The following is a 22,959-nucleotide window of genomic DNA, read 5'->3' as shown; positions in this document are numbered from 1 at the left end:
AAATGCAAGGAATGTAGCTGTGCACAAAAGCTTGGAGTACTTTTGAGTGCTCCAAGTTGAGCACTCAAAGATGGGATACTTGACATGTCCTATATGCAGCTCAGATAACACTATGTCCATCTCTATCCTGATATATCCTTTCTCTGTCACCTAACCCCTCATATTCCAGGAAATCACCAGGATTGGCATTTTGGGATATAGTGAAGGCCCTTAGGAGAAATGTTTTTCCTATTGGACTAGAAAATAAAAAAGCAAACAAAATAGTTTTTGGTTGCTCATTAAGTGGAATCCATAAAAAAGTAGAGAAATCATTTTCTACCTGAACTAGTCACAGGTGGGGTTGCACCCTACCCTTTTCTTATAGTAAATGAGCAAATGTAACATTCATAAAAATAAGGGCTTAGAGATAGCAAGATTGAAATGCAAAATGGAAACACTTCATTTGGAAGAAAGAAAAGAAATGTAGGTCAGAAAGCTATCTGTGAAAAGGTAGTGGCCTCATAATTGAGGACCTTTGTTCCTGGCTCCATTGATTAAAGAGACAAAAAAAAAAAAAAAACCCTTTTCCTGGAACTTGTTCCAGGCTCTATGATCCCAACTCAAGTACCATTTCCTGCCTGAAAATTCCTACTCCACTTCATTAGGTTTTCTTTTATACTTTCTAAATTTTAGATCTAAAATATATAGATTGGCGAAAAGCAATCTTACATATGAAGTCAAGTCAACAATTAGGTGACAGGTTAATGCAAAAAATATGATTCCAGAGTAGAATATATACATACGTGCAAAAAAATGTTTTCATCTACAGTTTAAAGTGTTTTTTGTCCCACACTCAATACAAGGAAGTGATCTAGTGGATCAAGTGTGGTATTTTCTTTCAGCAATAATGGTGAACTTTATGCTCGGCTAGGATTATCTTCAAAATTTAGGTATGATTTATGACACAGGGTTCAGTATAAAGTTTCTGAAGCAGTTGGACTGTTTGACTTTACTTTATCTTTAGTTTTTCTCAGAAATATGTTACTGTTTATCTGTAGTTTCTTTATTCAGTTTAATGCAAATGAGCAGACTGAGAGAGAATTTGTGAAAATCTGGGCAATTATTTTTATGGCCTCATCCCTGACAGCAGCCCCTACCTATGGCAATTTGTCCCTGTCTGACCTCTCCAAATAAACTTTTCTGTCCTCAAGGGAGTGGTTCTTCCTCAGAACATTCACCTGGTTACATTTGGGACCCAGCTTCAGGAGAGAGAACTGAACATTTAAGGAAACCCAGGACAGCACTGTAAAACCATGAGTAAATTATCAGTCCTGGCAGGTGAGGGTGACATCACAGGACAGAGATGGACCCAGGAGCCAATCATTGATAAAGGTGGGACTGGCTGAACAGCCAATCAAGTGGGCCAAGGGAGGAGGGCTCTTCGCAGCCCTCTTGTAGAAGTGCTCACTGTGAGTTCAGTGCTGAAAGCCTGGAGCTGAGTGAACCTCTAGTTTCTGGAACTTCTTATTGTGGGCTGCAAAGGATCCTTGGAAACCCTCAAGCATCACAATGGTAACTTGATGTTACTGGAGCTGGGAATGGGATGGAATTTTGGGAGGTCTGAAAGGTAATTGGCAGAACCCCTGTATGCCCAAAATGTCTTTTGCGCAGCCTCAGGCACAGCTGTGTTTAAGGAATGCAGTGTTTGGAGGCTAACCTGAATTCTGTCCTCAAAATGACAAAATATTATCATTTGAATTCCTTTTGTGAGGCCTCTACTCGCAGTAATGTTATGGAATGAACAGAACTCGTAATCTCATGACACTGTGTTATGAGTTCTGGAACCAAAATAGAAATGACAAGAGCTCCTTCACTTCCGGGATGTTTCCTGTGTGGGCAGACAGTCGTGAGGGTCCACTTGACTCTGTGGATTGAAAATAGATCGCCATCTTTCTTTTTCTTTTTTCTGTTTTATTTTTTATTGTTTGGATACAGAGTGTATCTCTGTGGTCTGGCCTGCCCTGAGCCCCAGGCCATCCTCCTCCCGTCTGTCTACAGTGTGAGGAGATTACAGTCCAGAGTCACTGCACCCAGAAAAAGAAATACTTTTAGCTGAGATTCTCCAGCCCATTTTTCAGCCTGTGAGATCTACAGGAAACAGTTTAGAGATTGTATTTACATTTCTGTTATCCCAGGAATTTAGTAATTAGCAGTTGCAAGCAACTCTAGTAGACTGGAATCTGCATTTTATTGTGAGGGAGATAGTTCTCTGTAGGTCCAAAGTCCTAGATCATGGTCTATTTTCATTTTAATTCTTATCCTCTACTTTTGCAACTTTACTTCAGGCCATTTCCTTAGGGAGTGCCTTATTTATAAGTTAACTAGGTAAGTACTTTTTACAATTGAACTACTGAAGCAAGGCTTTTCATAGAGTTTGAGTTTAGAATGCAGTGAGGTATTTGGGGGAGGGTGATGCATTAGCTCGTGAGGGAAAATTTCCTGCAGAGAACAATTTCCTGTAGGTGCTGCCTGTTAGTCCCACACTGAGAAACACAGCAGACTGGTGTCTACAGGGATGTAGAGATGTGATAAATATGAGAGTGGAAATGGAAATAGGTTTCAAAACTGAAAAAGTTTGTTACATTTGTTAGATTTGTCCTGAAATTTGAAGCACTTAGTGGGGTGTAGTGGCACATGGCCTTAATCCCAGCACTCAGGAGGCTGATACAGGAGGATCCTTGCAAGTTTAAGACAACCCTGGGGCATGAAGTGAGTTGCAGGACAAGGCATCCTGAATTACACCATGAGTCCCTGTCTCAAAAAGAAGTTTGAACAATGAGATGGACTTTTTACTGAAGTAGGGGTATCTTCCACATGGTCAGGATCTGCATGAATATTAAAGAATAAGGACAAAAGGTTTTAATAACTTGTCCCAACATGATGGAAAGGACATGAGAGAGCAGGGGCATGTGGAGGGAGGCTCAGTCAGCAGCCAGCATAGTAAAGGACTTCTGAGGTGAGCTTGACCTACTGTGACAGCACTGAAGCATTGTCTGCTTGCTAGGTCTGAGAGTAGGAAAAAGCTGACAGGCCTATAGAAAGGAGAGAGACTTACTCATGGATAAATGCTTTTCTCTATCAGCTCTCCTAATCATCTCTGAGGTAAGATAGGTAATTAGAACCCTAGTACTGGAGGTTTGAAAGTATGTTGGACATCACAACTAAAATAGCATGGTTAGGTGTTTCTTCTGGGCACAAAAGATTTTAAGGCACATATGATGTATCTTATTGCCCAGTGACTGATGTCAGAAATTTGGCCCTTACTTACATCCTCCAAATTTTAAAAAAAATTTTTTAATTAATAAATTTTTTTTGCATTTAGTGATGAGGTCTTACTACTTCGCACATGGTGGCAAAAAGAGTGAGTCTTGGCCAGCATTTTGACTGCTGAGTTTGATATAGGGGAATGAAACTGTCATTTGTCTTGAGATCTGGTCCACAGCAAGAGATGTATGTCTCTTCTAAAGTCACCAGAAATCTGGTCCTCTGTGTAGGCTCCTTCCAGGGCCCAGCCCTGTCTGACTGATGCAATATTTCTAAGTAGCTCAACTGCCAGTGATGAGTTGACAGAAATGTGCTACCTTGTTATTGAGGGCTGTGCCTCTGCTTTGGTGTAGAGAATTGGCTCTCTTTCTCTAGTTCACACAGTCGTTAAAGTTCAGAGTCTCATGCATCATCCTTTGTATTGCTAGGGACTCAGGCATGCACTACCATGCCTGGATCAGTGTTTTATTTTCATGTCACCAAATTTCACCAAGAATTCACTATTGGGGTAAAGTAAATAACACTGAGTCATGGTGCTGCACAAATTTAATACCAGCCTCTTTGGGAGAGTTGGGAGTGCTTAAAAATCAATGCCACCCTGCATAACTGAGCAAGAACTTTTTCAACATGAGATGCACACTGAGAGTTTATGTCCATCCCCAGTTATCTTTTCTAAAGTCCATGGGGCCCTTGGATAATGAAGAGAAAAAGTTTGGGTTTAAACCTACATTGAATTTTTAAGTTGACACATATTTTCTACTGGTGATACACAGCATGATGCCGTTTATATCCCATGTTGGAGGATACAGAGATGAGTCTCTGGTCCCAGATTAAGGAAAACATGCGTGAACAACCAGTGATTCACAGTGTCCTGCATTCAGTGAGGTACATGTAATATTTAGTGTTGTATTATAAATTTGTCTCTCTGTTATATCTGAAATACAGATCAAAGCATTTTTATTCAGCAGGTTGAAAAAAGTCTAATGCTTTAACAGTAGTGTTTGCAATAACCGGTTTCTTTTTTGTGCATATTCAATTCATTTTGTTGTCAGATAGTTTTAGTTTGATCAAGTCATTTTTCTAATGAAACTCAAATATCTTTTTGCATCATTCCTTCCAGTCTTCATATTTTCCCCTGTAAACCATGAGCCAGTTGTTTCCCATTTGGAGAGCAATATTCAGCCCTTTCTCCTGCTCACTTCTGTCAGGAGAGCAGAGCAATCCTGTTTGGAAATGTGAACAGTAATGTGGGCATTTTGTTTCCCTGGATTTTTTTTTTGTTGTTGTACAGATGTGGCCCCATCTGGTTATACTGCTTGAGCTATATGACCCAGACAAGAGGATAAATGGAAGTTTTAAATTAGCAGAAACTGAGCTGTGAGTTTAGTATTAAGTTTATGATTAGACACTACAAGTATTTCTGTCATATATCTTTTAATGTCATCTCTGTAACACAGCTTAAGTTTTATAATTTAAATTGAGTGGTGTGATTTAGCATCAGAAGGATTCAAACTTTCAGGAGTTTCATCTCTTTAAAGGGAGGGGAGTTTCTAAGGTATGTAGGACTTATTAGAGTACTGACTACATGCATATTTGTGAGCATAGAGAAATAGTCCAATAAGGTGACTAGAGCATGAAAATCACTAGATTCAGCTCCTGGGGCCTACACTCAAGTAGATTGGGGGAGATAACTCACCCAGGAAAAATAGGCAAAGCACTTTGTGTATTTTGTGATTAATTTTTCCACTTAAAAATAAGATTTGGGCATATTTGATTTTTCATTATATGAATTATTGCTTTAAATTCATCAGGGTGATGTAGTACTCTTGAATGTGAAAAGCTGCAGAATATTGGAAAGATTGTGTCTAATGTATAGATAATTTTATGAACTTTTTTTTCTGAGCAAGGGATTCTGGTAATTATAGCTTTACTGGTACAATGTTTCCTTTTCTCCTGCAAAGATTTAAGAGAATCAGAAAGTAATTACTACGTATGTAGAATATCTATGAAGGGAATTCTTAGCAAGATAAAGATTAATATTTTGTAATAATTACTATGGTGTGTCTCATGATGAGTATGAATGTGCCAGTCCATTTTTAATGCTCTGCACTTCTTTGTGGATTACTGATTTATAGCAAATAGCAAAGGACTCACTTCATATATGCTTGAAACAACCAATATGACCTTGGGTGTAATAATAAGGTGAAAACAAGTCTCTTTTTTTTTCTGTGCATGAGCACAGGTATTTGCCATTGCCTTAGGAATTGGCCTCAGGTTGTTGCTCTTGCTCTGAGAATCAAATCTTCAACCTTGCAGTGGAAATTCTTCAGAGAGACAGAGCCTTAGAGGCAGGGACCATGCACCAGATGTAATCTCATAGATAATACTTCCATGCCACATGAAGCCTCATCCAGACATTTCTTTCCTAATAACCTCAACGGCTCTAAACACTCAAAATGTAACAGTATAAGTCTCAGTATCAGGCATGCAGAGTTGAGTATATTACTGTGGAAAAATTAGTAAGCCACAAGAGATTAACTTTCATCCCTTGAGGTGAAAAGGTCTGTTATGGAAAATTTACCATGCTAAATCATTTGTCTTCTCACTGGGCAAGAACTGAGAGTGGGATACTGCATGCAGCCTTCCTTCTGCTCTCTAGCTAGGTTTAGTTTTCATAAGTATTGAATCCATTGTAGTGTGGGGTAAAGTCAGGTGACAATATTGGATATTTTTACCCAGTCATAGGAAGTGTTAGGGACATCTAACCATGATAAATTAAATGAGAGTTTAATATGAGGTCTCAAGCAGACAAATAGTATCCTCCACTTTGAGTTTCATTGTAATGATGGTGCATTGTGGAATTAATGAACACATCCTCATAATTCCAGTCCCTTTAGGATGTTTAAAAATCACATGAGAATTTTTAAACAGTTTTAATACCAATAAATTTTAACATATATATTATCATTGACTATGATCCAAATAATTGCTAGGACCCTTGCAAGGGTGAGTAAACTGGCATATCTAAAGCCAAGTGATAAATGAATAAACTGTTGAATATTTTAGCTTCTATAGCTCATAGTACTAAAAGTTGGATTTTATGATAGGAAGTTAAATAGCAGAAGGCGAAATAATGATGTAAAGAACAAATTGCAAAAGGGCTGCCTGTTAAACACACAAACTGATCTCTGTGAAGTTGGGAATTTATACGTACATGCAATTTTTTCTAAACTGGGAATCAAACTCACAATCCCACATTGCCAGGTAGGCACTGTGCTGCTGAGCTATATCCCTGATCTTGTAAAAGATTTTTTTCTCTGAGTGCAGAGAGAGAAGCACCATTGGTCATGTAATTATTATACTTCATTGATAGTTACTGGATATTGTTGAAAAGGACATGATAAATGAAGCACTTTGTGCTTTTTATATGTTTCATATGTGGTGTTCACATTTTTGAAATTATGTCTGTGTGAATTGCACGTGGTATAAATGCTCATAATTTCAATCAATTTGATTATATCTGATCCATATTTACATGGCACATATCTCTAATTCAATCCAGATATATTGTCTGTGGTATATTGTCTTATAAATTCTATTAAATTTTTGTTGGAACTTTAATTTTTTCACCATATAGACTGTTATTTGAAAATGAATATATTTGTATGCATTCCAACTTATTCTCTGCTAATTTTTTTATCTTGTGTCTTGTCTGTGTCCACTGACATCAATGTAGGCTAGTTTTCCTCAGATATTTATGTATTTAGTTCCATTAACTACTCAGTAATGCCTCTAATACTTTGAGTTTCTTTTCTATTGTTGTTTAGAATCTGCACAAATATAGAGCAATGAAATATCCTATTACCTGTGGAGTGATTAACATTTTTATATTGCAGCAGTTTTCTCTAGTTCTCCCTGGGAATTGAGCTTCAGGAGGCTCAGGGATGGGCCTGTTATGGGCAGTGCTGGCCCTAGTCTCAGACTTCCCAACGACTGCCATGCAGAATGATGCTGTGCATTCAGCTCAGCCACACTGATGAGCTTCCCTCTGCCCTGTGTTTGCTAATGTTCTGAAATTGAAGTCTGTTCTTTTCCATACCTGCATTCATTGTTTTTAATATGGTTTGAGGTATCAATTTTGAGTAATTGAAATAATTCAAAATATATTCATTGTCATGGCTTGTGAAATCCTTAATTATTTAAGATGTTGTTTTTAAATGAGTCATTTAAAATTTGTGATTAGATCTCTCATTCTGAGACTATTCTTAATTTGTTCCTGCTTTTCATTTCTAATTTCATCCCAGTATTGTGTAAGCACCTGCTGCGCATGGCTTCCACTCCACTGACTACATTACTTTCTGTATTGCTGCTGTGAACCTGGGCCACATGTGTGAATACTTGCCTTGTTGTAAGGCCAGTGTACTATGTATTTCTGTGATAAAACATCTGATAGAATCCATCTGATATATTGCATTGAATTGTTATTTTGTTGATTTTATGCATGACTTTAAAGATTGCTGTGCTTTCTTGACCTGTCAGTCACTAATGGAGTTGTTTACAATTCTTAAATATTTATTTGTAAAGACTGATTTTTCTCTTTCAATCCTATTTCTGATTTTGTGGTTTGGTTTTCTTTGTAATGGAATATGTATTAAGGAATGATATTTGTATTTTAAAAAGTGCAGATTGTACATGTGGAATATAGTCATGCTAGTATATTTTCGGTAGATTTTGTTGAATAAATGCCACCCAGGTACTTCTTGCATAGCTTTCTATTTAATCTACCCTCATCAGTGTCCACATAGTAACCATTGCTCTCCAGGTGGTGAGAGTATTTGCCTATTACCTAGGTGTCTAGTTATTAATCAGCTTTGCCACCTGTTCTCTCAGTCCCTTTTAATCTGACCTGTTCTCCTGATAATGTGACCTGCTCTCTTGATAGGCTGCCCTGTTTTCTTTTTAGACAATTTAGCATTTCATGACTCAGCTGTGGATTTGTTGTACTCATATTTGATTCTGCTTATCAGTAACTAATATGGATACTGTCTCCTCATTTCATGTCTGAAGACAGATAAGCAGATATAAAGGAATAAGTACATGAATTGTGTTTTATTGTTTTAATCACTTAAAGAAAATCTTATTCTCCAAAACTTTTTCTTTAGATTTAATGATAATAATGAAAGTGTCCCACATGTATTCAGAAAGTTTCACTTGGGCCTTAGGCAAGAAGTGAAAGTAACCAGGTGATACAATCTTTTCAGGTCAGAAGGGTATTATTGCATGATTGATGACAACTCTTCTTTGGAAATTTTCCAAAGTTTACAGTATGTGCTTTTGCACAGACTGTTCTTTTAGCTTCTCTTTCTTGACTTTTCAGGAACTACTTTAGAAATTGCACAGAGAAATGTCTTGTGAGGTTTCATGATGTTTCTCAATTTAGTCATTTGTTACTGTTGTTCACAAGGGCTGGGATGTGAATGAAAGCCAAAGTACCTTCTCATTTAGTCCCGTGGTCTGATTTTAATTTCATTTGTAAAGAATCACATGTATCCCCAGAAATCATAGCACAAAGTATTTTCTAGACATTAGAAAAAAGTTACTTTGTCTGTGGATTTTTGAAAACTCCATAGTAAAGGTGTTTTGGAATTTACTAGATGAGTGTTAATTTAATAAATCTAATTATTTTGTTCTTCTACTTCAACATTGTTTGGTGATTTTCACAAATGTGATTTACATTTTCTTTTCTATTCAGTACATCCCCAGAGTCTAATAAGTTTTTCTTTATTTTTAGATTTGTGCTCATTGATCTTCACTCTGTATGTAAAATCTTTGTATTGTGTTCCCAACAAATGTTTCCTTGTTTAATTCCCATCTTCATAGATTTCAATTTCTTCTCATTTTCATGGCTCTTAACTTTCTTCTGAGGAAATTTTTTTATTAACAGTGTTTTTTTATCATAAATTGCACAGTCATTTGTGTTTTCCATTTCAATAGTTCACGAATGCACATAGGCTAAGAGATTGTACAGTCCAGATTTCCAAGGCATATTTTTTATGAATGTAAATGAAACACACTGTGCTTTCTTCCTGAGAGGCATATCATCAGCTGAATCATGAAACAATATTCTACTTCTCTGTGGATGCATTGAAGGTTGTCTTCTTTTCCTGAGATCCATTTTTCCACTGATATGAATATTGAACTTTGAATGTTTTTCATGTTTATTATGCAAAATTCTTGCTTGTTCACAAATATTGAGTGTTTGTAGGCTTTTTTGTTTATCTATAATTGTTGAACAAATCAAAGGTGTGTTTAGTTTGTTTCTTTTTTGGTATTGGAAATTGAACTGAGGACCTCGCACATATTAGCCAGGTGCTTATACCAGTGCGATATATCCCTGGTACAAAGGTGTGATTTTAAATGACTGAATTAATATTAGTTTTCATTTGGTGAGGGAGTGTGATGAATGGACTCACTTTGTAGTCTGAACTGGTTTTATTGCATAGCCCAGGTTGGACAGTGTATACATCGCATTCCTGAAATTCCTGGTAATCCCTTACATCTGCCTGTCAGTACTTGGGAGAACAGACATGTATTACCCAACTGGGCTGAACTCTTCCTTCTGTATTTAGTGACCAGTTACTTTGCTATACCACCATTTTCAATTCATTTCAAGCATTTAATGTATATTCTTTCCCAAATTATCTTGCTTTACACCCTAGTAGAGTTTCTAGTATTCAAGTACAAGGAGATAGCTTGGTATTTCAGAGCTACAGGATTATAGCTACCCTTTCCATAATTTCCTTGTCTATAGAATGATCAAATAAACCTTTATTTTCATAAATTTTAATAATTTATAAACTTCCTTTGATATTCAACTAAATATTTATCTATGAAACCAGATTTTAAAAAAATAATTTTATTTTAAAGAGGGTAAAATTAAACATAACAAAACAGATAATAAGAAAACAATTTTAAGACACAAATTTCAAAGCAAGACCACCAGAGATCTTCACTATCATATTGTCTCTTGTTTCTTCCAAATAGTTGTCCATATCTTCACACACAATGAATACATACTGAACAGTATAGTACTAAGCTGATCAGAACAGGATGATGAAGACATTGTACATCTTCAAGACCATACAATAGGGGAGTCAACAATGGCTATCATAATGATTCTCATTTTCTTTGAAAGAGCTGTCCATATCTTTATGTATGTTGAAATTAGAAAAAAGTAAATAGACTAATATCACTCTGAACAGAGAATAATAGTATTGCTAGATTTTATATCATAACGCTACAGAATTAGCAGTGGGTACCTTAGTGTCTCTTCTTCTTCAGATTATCTGTTCATTATAACATGCATTATATAATCTCTTCTCATAAACTGTTTAAAAGTTCTAAACATGCATGTATCTCTCATGTATACCTATCCTTTCTGTATTACAGGGAAAAACAGATCAAACCAAGACAACAAAACAAATTCCTAGAAAAACATGAAATAAAAAAGACATATAAAACCACAATGCCAGGTGATCTAAAGTAGCTACTATGCAGTCTCTTCTTATTTTCAATAGAGTTGTCTATGTCATCATTATATAATTGAACATAGCACTACATAGCAATATAAATAAAAACACAACATTGGAGACATTGTAGGACATCAAAAGCAGTTAATAATCCAACCAGAATGGGTATGCTATTATATCTTGTCATCTTCAGAGTAGTTGCCTCTACAATTAGACTTGATACTATCAAGCATACCAACCTCAAATAAAACCAATCAAGACATAACAGTGATCTGACAAACCAGATTCAAATAAAATCAGTCATAGTAAGACAATGTAATAATACAGACCTTCAGTTTAAGTTAATAGGAAATTAAGGATAGTTACCATAGTATATCCTGCTATTTTGGAGATAGCTGTCTGTGCCCTCAAATGTAGTATAAGTAGACAGACTGGAACCGAATAAAATCAAACTAAACAGAGGGTTGAGACTAATGTGTCTTTTAAATCCTGATATACTATTAACAATGTCCTCTGCCTTTCTTTTTTAGACAGTTCCTCTCATTTCCCTTTCTCAGGGTACTTTGTACATTTTGGATCCCACTAACTCCTTTAGTTTTTAGATTGGGGGGGCAACCCATCATGTTCCTAAGTGATACTCAACCTTTTTTTTTCCGAGCTTGATCTTGAGCTGTATTCCTTTACCTACTAAGGCTTCAAAGTTTTCCTTCCTTATAGTTGAGTAGTTCTCCACTGCACAAAAGGGTCATGACTTTCCAACCTATCTGTTGCTGCTGGACAAGCTATCCCTATTTCTCTCTGGTTCCTGTCACATGGAGCATCATTTTCTCATCTTTGACTTTCTGTTTATTAACCCTCTTTCACATTGAGTATGTTTCTTCTTTTGAGCATTTCAATGGACATTTTCTCCTGTTCTACTTTGCCTGTTTCTTTTTGTTAGTGTATCAAAGCCATCTATGTTAGAGACTATAGCCAACCTTCTCTGCCTTACTTCTGATATGCTATTTTTCTGCTGTTGATTGTCTACCTTTCTCCTTCATTCCACTGTCTGCCCCATTCACTGAGGGCTCTATGTCACTATTGCTGGAATCCTGGTACTTTTTTCTCTCTCTAGAATGTCCTTCAGTATTTTTTGTAGGGTTGGATTGGTGGTCACAAACTCCCACAGTTCCTCTTTGTCATGGAAACATCTTGTTTCTCCATTAATTTTGAGAGACAGTTCCGCAGGGTACATCAATCTGAGTTGGAGGTTATTTTCTTTCAGGGCTTGGAATAATTTGCTCCAAGCACCTCTTGATTTGATAGTTTGTGTCCAGAAGTCTATCATGATTTTGATGAATTTTACTTTATAGGTGATCTGTTTCTTTTCTCTGCCCACTTTTAATATTCTTTTCTTGTGATGAATTTCTGGGATCTTGATTATTATATGTCTGGGTGTAGATCTGTTTTGGTTGTAGCTGGCTGGAGTTCTGTATACCTTATTTATTTGAATATCATTTACTTTTCCTATGGTTGAGGAGTTTTCCTTAACTATTTCTGTGAATAGTCTTTGTAATTCATTTGTATTTGTTTCTGCTTCTTTGCTCACATTTTTTATTCTTAAGTTATAGATTCTCTCGTCATCTTCTAGCATTTGTATTGTTACTTCCTGGTTGCTTGTTATTTTTAAGAGATGTGTTGTTTCACAGTGACATGTTGCACATTGATCTTCAAGTTTTGAAAGTCTAATATTTTTTTTCTGTCAAGGAATTTTGCCAGCTTTTAATGGAGTTTTCATTTTCCTGGTAATCTCTTTGGATCTGTTTTATTCTAGATTTTGTTTATAGGCTTCATCAAAGGTTTTTCTTCTTTTTCTGGGTTCCTCCATTCTTCCATTTGGGTCTTCCTGAGAGTTGCTTAGCATTTCTTTTGTTAATCTTTTTATATCTTTCCTTACTTGAATTAGAATTTCAGTTTTAAGTTTGTCTATGAGTCACGGTTGTATTTCTTTATTGCTGCTGAAGCTGTGTCTGATATTGCATGACTGCTGCCCCTGATCTCTTCTGTATTTACCTGTCCTGGACTTATTTTCCATAGGTCGGTGGCTGGAGGCTTTTTCTTGATTCTTTCTCTTGTCATGTTTCTGGTTTCTTTTGGACAGATGTATGGTGGAGTTCTCAGGCCCTTTCTCTATTGCTTATTGTTTTTCTGAAACATGCTGTCTACAGCATTGCTGCCCTCTCCAGTTTACATTGATATGAGGTGTGCACAATGTGGGCTGGCCCCTCTCCTGTGCCAGTCAACTGGCTTTTAGCACAGTAGTCTGTGCCGTTCAGAAGTCACAGGTTCAGGACAGTTTGTTCCCTGGATGTTGGATCCCAAGCAGATCCCACCAGTCCTCTTTGGGCCAGAGGGGCTGACTGATGCCACTGCAGTTTGGGGTTCAGTCCCATCCTGCCCACCTCCAATATGTAGTCCAACCAGTCATGCCCTGCCTCCATGGAACCCAATTCCTAGCACTCACCGTGGATTAATGCAGCTTCCCACATTGGTTCTGCTCTCTGTTGCACCATATCCTCCTGCCAAGGACTGTAGGCTCACCAACTCCCAATTTTGGTGGCCATGACTTCAGCACTACCATGAATCCTCTGAGTCCAAGGTACACCCAGCACAGCATGGGACTGGCCTAGTGAGAGTTTCTGGTTCCAGCCTTTCCACATTTTTCCTTCTTTTCTTAATTTTTTTTTTCTTTTTCTTTTCCCTCAGTTTCTTCCTGGGTCATGAGAATCTGTCTCCTTTCATCTGGTCTTCTCCATGGTGTTAAATTCCATCATCTGAGTTATTTTCTCAGAGAGGCTCTCTACCCTGCTGCCTATCAAGCTGATGTCTTCAGCAAGACTATAAATTCTTTCTAGAAATAAAGATGAACTCAGTGCTATGAATAAACAGGTGTTTTGAGAATGGTGGTTTGCAGGCTGCCTCTTTGAGCTCTGCTTTAAAGTCAGTGAAAAACTATAGTATAGGTGCCCTGCAAGACAATCCATGCCACAGTTCTATGATTACTTTGGCAACATGTTATAGTCTCACATCAGTGTTCTTGGGTGACTATATTTGAATGTACTTGAGTTTTGATAGTCATGATATGCAGTCAATACTTGAAAGAATGACCTTCAGTTAGACATTTTATTTGAGGAGCTGAGATATATTTGTTGTTTCTAATCTTCGGGACACTTGTCATTATTTAGGAGCCAGTGACCTTTGAGGATGTAGCTGTGAATTTCACCCCAGAAGAGTGGGATTTACTGACTCCATCCCAAAAGAAACTCTACAGAGATGTGATGTGGGAAACATATATGAATATTACTATGACACGTAAGGACGATATGTTTTATTCACTTGTTTATACAAACAGCATTAATTATTGCTCAGTGATATAGTATAATATATTTGATAATTATAATATTGGCTTACTTATCTCAGGCCCGATTATATTGTACTATGAGTATAACCAGAAACAGTGTTGTTTTTATGTAATGTTATAATGAATTTTTTATTTCTATGTCTGTAATACAGGAAAAATATTGCATAACCTGCAAATTAAAGAAGAGGACAAAAATTGTTCAAGAAATTTAAGGTGATTGACACACATAAAGGGAAAGGGAACATTTATTAAGTGTCAGTTTTTGAATATAACTATTGCATCAAAAGAACTCGAAGAAATGAGATTATGTTCCATTTCATTTAACCTCAGAAGAATATCAAGTGATACACTTGATTTTATTTTCTATTATCTGTGAATTCATAGAAAACTATTGGAATATTGGATTCAGAAGTAGTGCTGATACCATGTAAAAAATAACCCTATCTAATACATCAGTTTTAAAACTGCCTTCATGATCAGCATCATGGAAATGTATGAGAGTAAATTTAAATATTGTATTACAACATGTAGGAAATGAAAAAAATTGAGAATTTTGATAGAAACTCATCTTCAAAATATCATTTGTATATATGTGAAAACAGATTTTCTTTATCAAAAAATTTTTCATATGCAATCAGTACTCAAAATGGAAATGAATGCTACTGTTCATAATAAGTACTTTGAAAATATCCTATAGAATGTTGAGCTTTTCATGTTTAAAATTCCTCATACATTTTTGATGGATACATGAAACAGAAACGTGGTAATAAATATTCAGAGGTCTAAAAAGTAAAATAATTTATATTGTTTCACATATACACCCTTCAAAATATATTGTTTTTTCCTTTGGGGCCATGATTTTATACTGTAGTTCAGGTTGACTTTGAACTTACTGTGTAGCCCATACTGGCCTGAAACACAGAGGTAACCTTCTGCCTCTATCTCGTGACTACTGAGTGAGTTGTTCTGTGTCATTATGTGCAATGATTCTTTCAGTTTATTGTCAAATACATTAAAATTACCAAATGTTAATGATCCACACAGTGTGTTGTTCAATGCAGCACATGAAAGGGCATCTACCATGTCTAATACAAGAATCAACTCACACTAGCTAAGCTATGGGAATAGCTCTGATACCCATCACTCGCCAAAGTAAAGAAAATGTGGAGTCAGATCATCATGGTGGTGCATCCTTGCAATTCTTGCACTCTGGGAGGCTGAATCAGCAGAATGACAGCTGATGCTCAGCCTGAGCAGGTTCAGGCTCAATAAGAATCTCTCTCTCTCTCAAAAAAAATAATGATCAGCAAATTTAATTTAGTCTAAGACCTGTGTTTAACTCGACACTGAAAAAAATGTGCTATACCAGAAATTGTGATATCATTTCTCAAGAAACAAAAAGAGTTGGAGCTAAAATGAAAGAAATCAGATACAGAAATGTAACTATTACAGGTTTCCTCTTAAATGGGAAACTAATAGCATATTTGAGGAGAAAAAGTAAAGAGAGAAAACATGAGACCAGAATCCCTTACTTTCGATAGATGAGAAAGATGATCAGGTTCAATAGATTGATGAGGAGAATGAAGACATGAGCACTTAAAAAAAATTATCAATATTTGGTAGTCATTTGTACCAATTCTAAAATGATGTCATGTATTAGAATCATATACCAATCTAAAATTCTCAAATGAAAACCATCCTCTTTAGAGTGAATAGTACTTTGAAAGAAGTACTGCAGCACAATGAGTTAGTTAACCAGCAGAATTACTTAGCAGACATCAAACCAGACTAGTCATCATAAACCTCAACTGTTAATGAGGAGCACTTTCCATTGTGATTGATATCTTTGTATTTCTTTACAGAAGTGATGAAGATAATTATTTGAGAATTGAAGATCAGCAATATAAATGTATTGAAGTTGTAGAGACCTGCAGTGATTTCCAGTCCTGTCAGAAGCAATGTGGGAAAGCATACAGTACCCTCAGTAACTGTCAAAGACATAAAAACATTCACAATGGGGAGAAGCCCTGTGTATGCAACAAATGTGGGAAAGCATTCACCACAGCCTCTAAATGTAAAGCACATGATAAAACTCACACTGGGGATAAACACTTTGTATGTAAGCAATGTGGGAAATCTTTCACCCGAAAGTATAACCTTATTATACATGAAAGAATTCACACAGGGGAGAAACCCCACACATGTAAGAAATGTGGGAAAACATTCACCACAGCCTCTCAGTGTAAAGCACATGATAGAACTCACACTGGGGAGAAATCCTTTGTATGCAACAAATGTGGGAAGGCTTTCAGTACAGTGGCTGGTTGTAAATTACATAATAGAATTCACTCTGGGGGGAAACCATATGTATGTAAACAATGTGGGAAATCTTTCATTCAAAATGATACCCTTATCATACATGAAAAAATTCATACTAGGGAGAAACGCTTTGTATGTAACCAATATTTAAAATGTTTCAATCAAAATGTTATCATTATTATTCATGAAAGTACTCACTGGGTAGAACCTCTATGGATACAACCAATATGGCAAAGCCTTCAGTATGCAGAGGTGCTAAAATAAACCCTGTCTAGGTAAGCAATTTTAGATGTCCTTAAGCTATAGTATTAGCTTTTGTGTATATAAAAGAATTTGCTCTGTAGCAAAACCCTACCTAAATTGAAATGAGTAAGTGGATTTGTTGATAAATTCACAGTTCATGAAAGATCTCACACTGGGGAAAAAACCTATGAACATAAGGAATGTAGGAAAACTTTCCACAACTGGAGAGATTGTAACTACATGGAATAACTCCCTCTGTGGAGTAATTCTATGCATTTCAACAGTGGTTGACAGCATTTAGTGCACAAAAATGCCATCAAATAGGGGAATAATGCACACAAAGAAGATATCCTATGTAAGTAGGCAGTGTGGAAAAGATATGCTGCAGTTCTTCCCTTTTCCAAACATAAGATTCCTTCACACTAGGGAGTAAACTACACATAAATACTTGGAAAAAGTACAGCTGACAGGTGCTAACTTGAGTGATGTCATATTGTGACCCAAGCCTATGTATGCCTTCAGTATACATGGTTGGGAAAGCATGTAGTATACATGGTTATTGTCAAAGGTGAAAATAATCATAATTAAATGAATCATATAGAGGAGACCTGTAAATATAAAGTTATTGCTGTTAATATGTTCATAGATTTTTTGAAAACACCCTCAAGCACAATTATCCAAAAAGGTTTTACTTTTTTAAAAATCACAAGTAAATATCTGATCTGTTTGTCTGCAGTCTTAATAAAAGTAGTGTTTAAAGGTAAGTATGCTGAGTCCTTTTTCCCATGTTTTTGATCCACCCATGTTTTATCTTGTATGATGCTCAATTATCTAATAACCATTTTTCCCACCAGAATCTGTAACTCTTGTGTCAGTTTACCCAGAATGATGGATACATTCATATTCAAAAACGTGCTTGTATTCATGGCCTGTATCTATGTAGCCATGCTTATGGTAAGATATACTATCACAAAAGCTAAAGCAGGCTCTGTCACTGTTAGAAATAAGAATGAACTTAAATTGGTGAGAAATTTTATATATGCATTAAATGTGTAAAAATGTTCAGTACACAAACAGGTTCTAAAATACATGATACAACCCTCAATAGTGAAAAACTTTATGTAGGCAAACAATGGAAAATTGTTCAGTCAGTATTGTAACCTTGCCCATAAAATTATTTCACACTTGGGAGAAACCTTATATAAGATATGATGAAGGCTCTGCTGATAACCCACATTTTCTAAAAATAGATGATCCCACACATAGAGAAACCTTATGTATGTAAGCAATGTGGAAATCTAGCAGCCAAACCCATAGCTTGCAAATGCATCAAGGAATTCACAATGGGTGGAAACTCTGTAGATAAGCAATGTGGGAAAACATTCAGTTCACCTAGTGACAAACACATGAAAGAACCCACAATAGGGAAAATTATATGCATATAAGCAATGCAGCAAATGATTCCACCACCAGTGCTTGTAATGCCATGAAAGAATTCACACAAGGAAGTAACCCTATTCTTTCCAACAATGGAGAAAAGCATTCAGAGCAAAATATTGTCATCTATTAAGGAAATAATGCACACAAGGGAGAAACCCCATGAAAGTAGTCAGTGTGGGAAACTGTTCTCACAAATTTTTCATATTACAAATGCTAAATTTCCCACACACTGGGGAGTAACTTTGTGAAAAAGATGTATTGAGAAAAAGTTTCTGCTGACAGAAATGCGAGCCTCCTAAGTGAGGTCATTTTGTGGCCAATGTCTATGTGTACCACATGAGAAAGCACTCGGTGTACTTGCATATGGTCAAATACATGAAAGTCGGCACTATGAAGAGAAATTATATATGTGTAAGTGACTATTTTGAAAATACTTTTCAAATTATTCGTGTAGTCAAAACCTGTAGAGATACCATAAAAAATAATGTCAATATATATTCATAGATTTTCCAGCAATCACACTTGAAGTTAAAGATATCCTAAAGCATATTCATTTTGTGTTTTGATGTCAGACATAACTAGCTGACCTGTTTGTCCATAGTCTTCCTATTAAAAAAATCATACTTTTTAAAGATAATTCACAGATTTTGAAGGATTTTCCAAACCTTTTTTATCCATGGGTATCATCTTGATAGATGACATCTATTTTTCTCACAAATAACCTTTTCACTTCCATAGACCTCCAGTTATTTTCATGAAGGATCTGCACAAACATAGTCAGAACGGTCCTTCACCAGGTTGTGAGAAATGGATTTATATATGTATGCTTATGATAATCACAAAAGCAAAAGCAAATTTAAAATATGTAAATTGCATTCATGCCTGTTTCTAGTATATAATTTAAGTGTTCATCTTTGGAAGGCATCGGTGTGTATAATACATCTTGAGTTTGTTATTGTGCCTTAACATCCCCTATTTACGTCTCTGCTCTGTTTCTTGCTCCTCTCCATTTTTGAAAGAGGTATGCTCCTACTGCCTATTACACATCATGTATTTTATACAAATTTAAACCCCATCCCTCTTATATGAAGCCAGTCATTTATGAATAGCAGAATCCTGAATATGCAAGTGAATCAGGATGTCACACAAGTTCCTAGGGTTAAAAGGAAAATTCAGGGAATATGATTCCCAGAATAGGAAGAGTAAGTGATGGAAATGATGTCACATCATGACACCAGAAAGACAGTCACCAGTATGCAATAAATAAGGTGATAATCACAAGTATGTGAATTAAATGTATGAGAATTGTAGAATTAGATTTTTTTTTTTTTTTTTTTTTTGGTCTGAAACTGTCTTGCCGTGAAGTGATCTTGGGCTCACTTTGTAGGCAGGGCTGACTTTAGGCTCACTCTGTAGTTCAGGCTGATCTTGAACTTGCCACAATCCTCCTGCCTTAACTAACCTTTCAAGTCCTGTGGTTACTGACATGCACTACCCTGCCTAGGTTGTAGTGTTAGATTTATCTAGCAAAAATTTCATGGAGGGATGACAATACACCACTTTTGCCCCTCACTGTCCAGTCTTTGGGGCATGGCACAGATTAAACTCTCATAGTCTCCTTTTAAGTGCATGTTCCACAGTGGTGTTTTAGCAGTATTTTAAGATATTAAAATAAAATTCAGAAATGAAAGGTAACAAAGTCTGAATCATGTTCCAATTTCAATAGCATAAATAAATCTCATGTCACTTGGATCCATCATGGATCTCATTTTCCTTCATCAGGGAGCTATCACTGTGATGTTCACAACCTGACAATGTTAAGTGCAAGGCAGGATGAAATACGAAGAGAAAGACAACACATTCTCAGCATTCTGATTACACCATAGATATTATGCAAATTTCTGTATTTAGTATCATTGTACTTGTTTTTTCATATACATTTTTCAATATATGCCAATATAACTCTCCCTATTGCAAATATACTTTGAGGCAGTTGTTATTTCTGCACATTCAATCTTGAGGTTAAATATTGCCAACACTTTACTACAATGTAGTTCCTATATTTATTACCTTATTTTATGTTTTATCATGTTTTAAATAAAGTGGTTCAGACATAGCAAAGTGGTGATTTCATATGATTTAAGCTATCTGGGGATCTGAGGCAAGAGGATTTCAGCTTTGAGCTCAGCTTAGTAACTTGGAAACACAGTGAAAACCTGCCTGCAAATAAAAAATAGTGCTGGGGAGATAGATCAGTATAAATGTCCTGGATTTCAGTATCAGCCCTATAAATTTAAAATAGGCCCTGGTGGCTGATAAGGCAGTAAAACCACTGGCCTCATATCACACTCTGAGTAGACCTGGCCTGTCTTCACCATCACCCCTAGGAGTTTAGAAGTCATTTCCATAGTACATAGTCTCAAATCACCAGAATACAGTTTCCATCCTACTTACTGCCTGTACGAGTAAACTTGCAAAAAATACAGTTATTCCATCCCTGCTAAAGACAATAGCAACCTCATTTTAAGTTCAGTAATGCCCTTGTGGACCATTTCAGTAGCCCATATGTAATCCAAGAATGGCACTCTTCACTTTGCTAAACAGTACAGATTTTGGATCGCTTTCCCTTTCCCTTCAGTCTCAAATATTTGGTCTTTCATCACCAGCTTGGGTGATGCAGGAAGGTTGTATGCATTGTCAACTGGAAAGAGGCACAGGGAGATCAGGACAATTCATTATGTGGAGACTTCATTTATATTTTTGCCACCATGTTTTGGACCCAGGGTCACCTGCTGATGAAAGGCCTAGAATTTGAGCTTGGGTGCTGGATGACTTCCTCAGAGAGCAGGAATAAAATATGGAAGCAAGCATCCTATAGGCTATAATTGTAAGTGTGGGGCCAGGGGTTCTGAGCTGGATAAAGATTGACTAGTTGTTATCTGATGAAGTTGGAATCTCCCCACAAAATCTGTAAAGTTGTGATCTGACCTCTGTACTCACTTCAACCTGATCCCTTCAGGTGTGTGCCATGAGGCCTGACTGGCATTGAGGACCACAGTGCCCTGTCCTTTTCCTGCTTCTCAACTTCAGCCTTATGCAAAATGGCACCCATTCAGCAAATTCTCCTGCAATTCTGTGTCTTGACATTCTTTATGGTGACTTCATTAGTGCAGGTAGAGTCTACAGGCTCATTTGCAGTTTCTACAAAGAAAAGTATTTTTTTCCTCGTACCCAGTCCCTCTTTTGTCCTCATCCCCAGTCCTGATTGCTCTGCACTTACTGAATATTTTGGAAACAAAATGTCAAGCTCATGACCTGAATACACAACCAAGCATTTATAAGGTAGGAATTAAATTTCCATTTTCCAGATCATTTCCACATGGACATACACAACATATGTGACTGGGTTTCCAGAAAATATGGAGGTTGTTCCCATCTCTGACTTAATCTGTGCCATAGAGTCCTTTTGAAATTTTTTTCACAAATGTCAATCCTGACTCAGGTAGAACATGATTCAGTGGAAATAATACAGAAATTTGGGATAAACTGAATGTGTACAGTACCAGCATCTCAATCATAGGCAGAAATAAGCACACACACACAAAATGAGAATAGTGTAGGACATAGGGGATGATGGAGCATGGCAATGTCAACTCCGAGACCAAGGAAGGTCCTCCCAACATCAGCCTGACCTACGGTGAAAATAAAGCCTGAGTCTTGACCTGACTCAGGATGACAGGAAATCAAAGACCATAGACCTGAAGATCAATGGATATTTAGGGGTAATCTGTTTATATGAATCTTCCAATCATTTTATTTACAAACAATGGAATTTTGGCAAAGAATCTGGCTGTAGTGAACCTGGATACATGTGTGTGTGTGTGCACGTGCGTGCGTGCATGAGAGAGAGAGCCAGCGAGAGAGAGAGAGAGTTTGTGTTCATATAATTCTAGTGTGGAAAGAGTTCTTTTTCCCTGGCCTGTTTCTCTTAACCTAAAACTGGAGTTTTTAATCTTTTCTAGATAAATAGTGCATGACAATATTATAATTAATACAACTTTCCACATACATAGAATCTGAAAATGATTTTATAAGTTCATGTAAATTACACAGAATATTGGATTACACTTCGTTGTACCATAGCCTGCATATAATATACATTGGTTTTTATGAAAGCTACATTATTATTTATTTTACAGTGGAGATATATTTAATATTCACATTCATCACAGGTAAATTGTACCTGTACATGATATACCCTGATTCCTATTTTGTCATTCCCCTTTTGATCTCTACAGTCCCTCTTTCCTTTCTTATTTTCAATGATTTTTTCTGCTTTTTCTCTTTTCTAATTTTTCCCTTCTTTCCTTTAACACTCCCTTTCCCTATTTCTCCTTTATTTTTGAACAAATGCTTTCTATTTCATTATATATGTTTTGCATTTGCTTTCTGTTTACAATTTAAAATCTTCTCAACAATGAGACAATGTAATCTTTATACAAGTTTTTGTCATTTATTACACTGGAGATTGTGAGAGTCCATCATTTTACGTTTTAATGTCCAAAGTGTATTCATAATAGCTAAGATTTTACCACTGTATAAAATAATAATGTCTTTTTTTATATCTTCATTAGTTGACGGGTATTTGGAATGTTCCCTAGATTTAGGCATTACAGAATGTTGTCTTATAAACATGGGTACACATACATCACTGTGGTAAAATGC

General features: G+C 36.3%; 1 protein-coding gene across 2 annotated transcripts; it reads left to right on the top strand.

Moving 5' to 3' along the window:
* The first annotated feature begins 1,434 nt into the window (after window positions 1–1,434).
* Window positions 1,435–20,341, top strand: LOC134477047 (gastrula zinc finger protein XlCGF7.1-like). Of its 2 annotated transcripts, XM_063253919.1 has the most exons (4): window positions 1,435–1,551; window positions 14,057–14,183; window positions 14,385–14,445; window positions 16,095–20,341. In XM_063253919.1, exons 1-4 carry the CDS (start codon window positions 1,549–1,551, stop codon window positions 16,813–16,815), a joined length of 912 nt encoding a protein of 303 aa, XP_063109989.1. In that variant the 5' UTR covers window positions 1,435–1,548; the 3' UTR covers window positions 16,816–20,341. The 2 variants fall into 2 exon arrangements, 1 of the variants encoding a protein (XP_063109989.1); XR_010048952.1 differs by lacking the exon at window positions 14,385–14,445.
* The last annotated feature ends 2,618 nt before the right edge of the window (window positions 20,342–22,959 follow it).

The sequence above is a fragment of the Cavia porcellus genome, unplaced genomic scaffold (assembly GCF_034190915.1).
Source record: "Cavia porcellus strain 051 isolate PalLab524CR breed Dunkin Hartley unplaced genomic scaffold, mCavPor4.1 scaffold_7, whole genome shotgun sequence".
NCBI lineage: Eukaryota > Metazoa > Chordata > Mammalia > Rodentia > Caviidae > Cavia > Cavia porcellus.
Note: the sequence above shows the minus strand (reverse complement) of the source record. Positions and strands in the feature narration are given on the sequence as shown.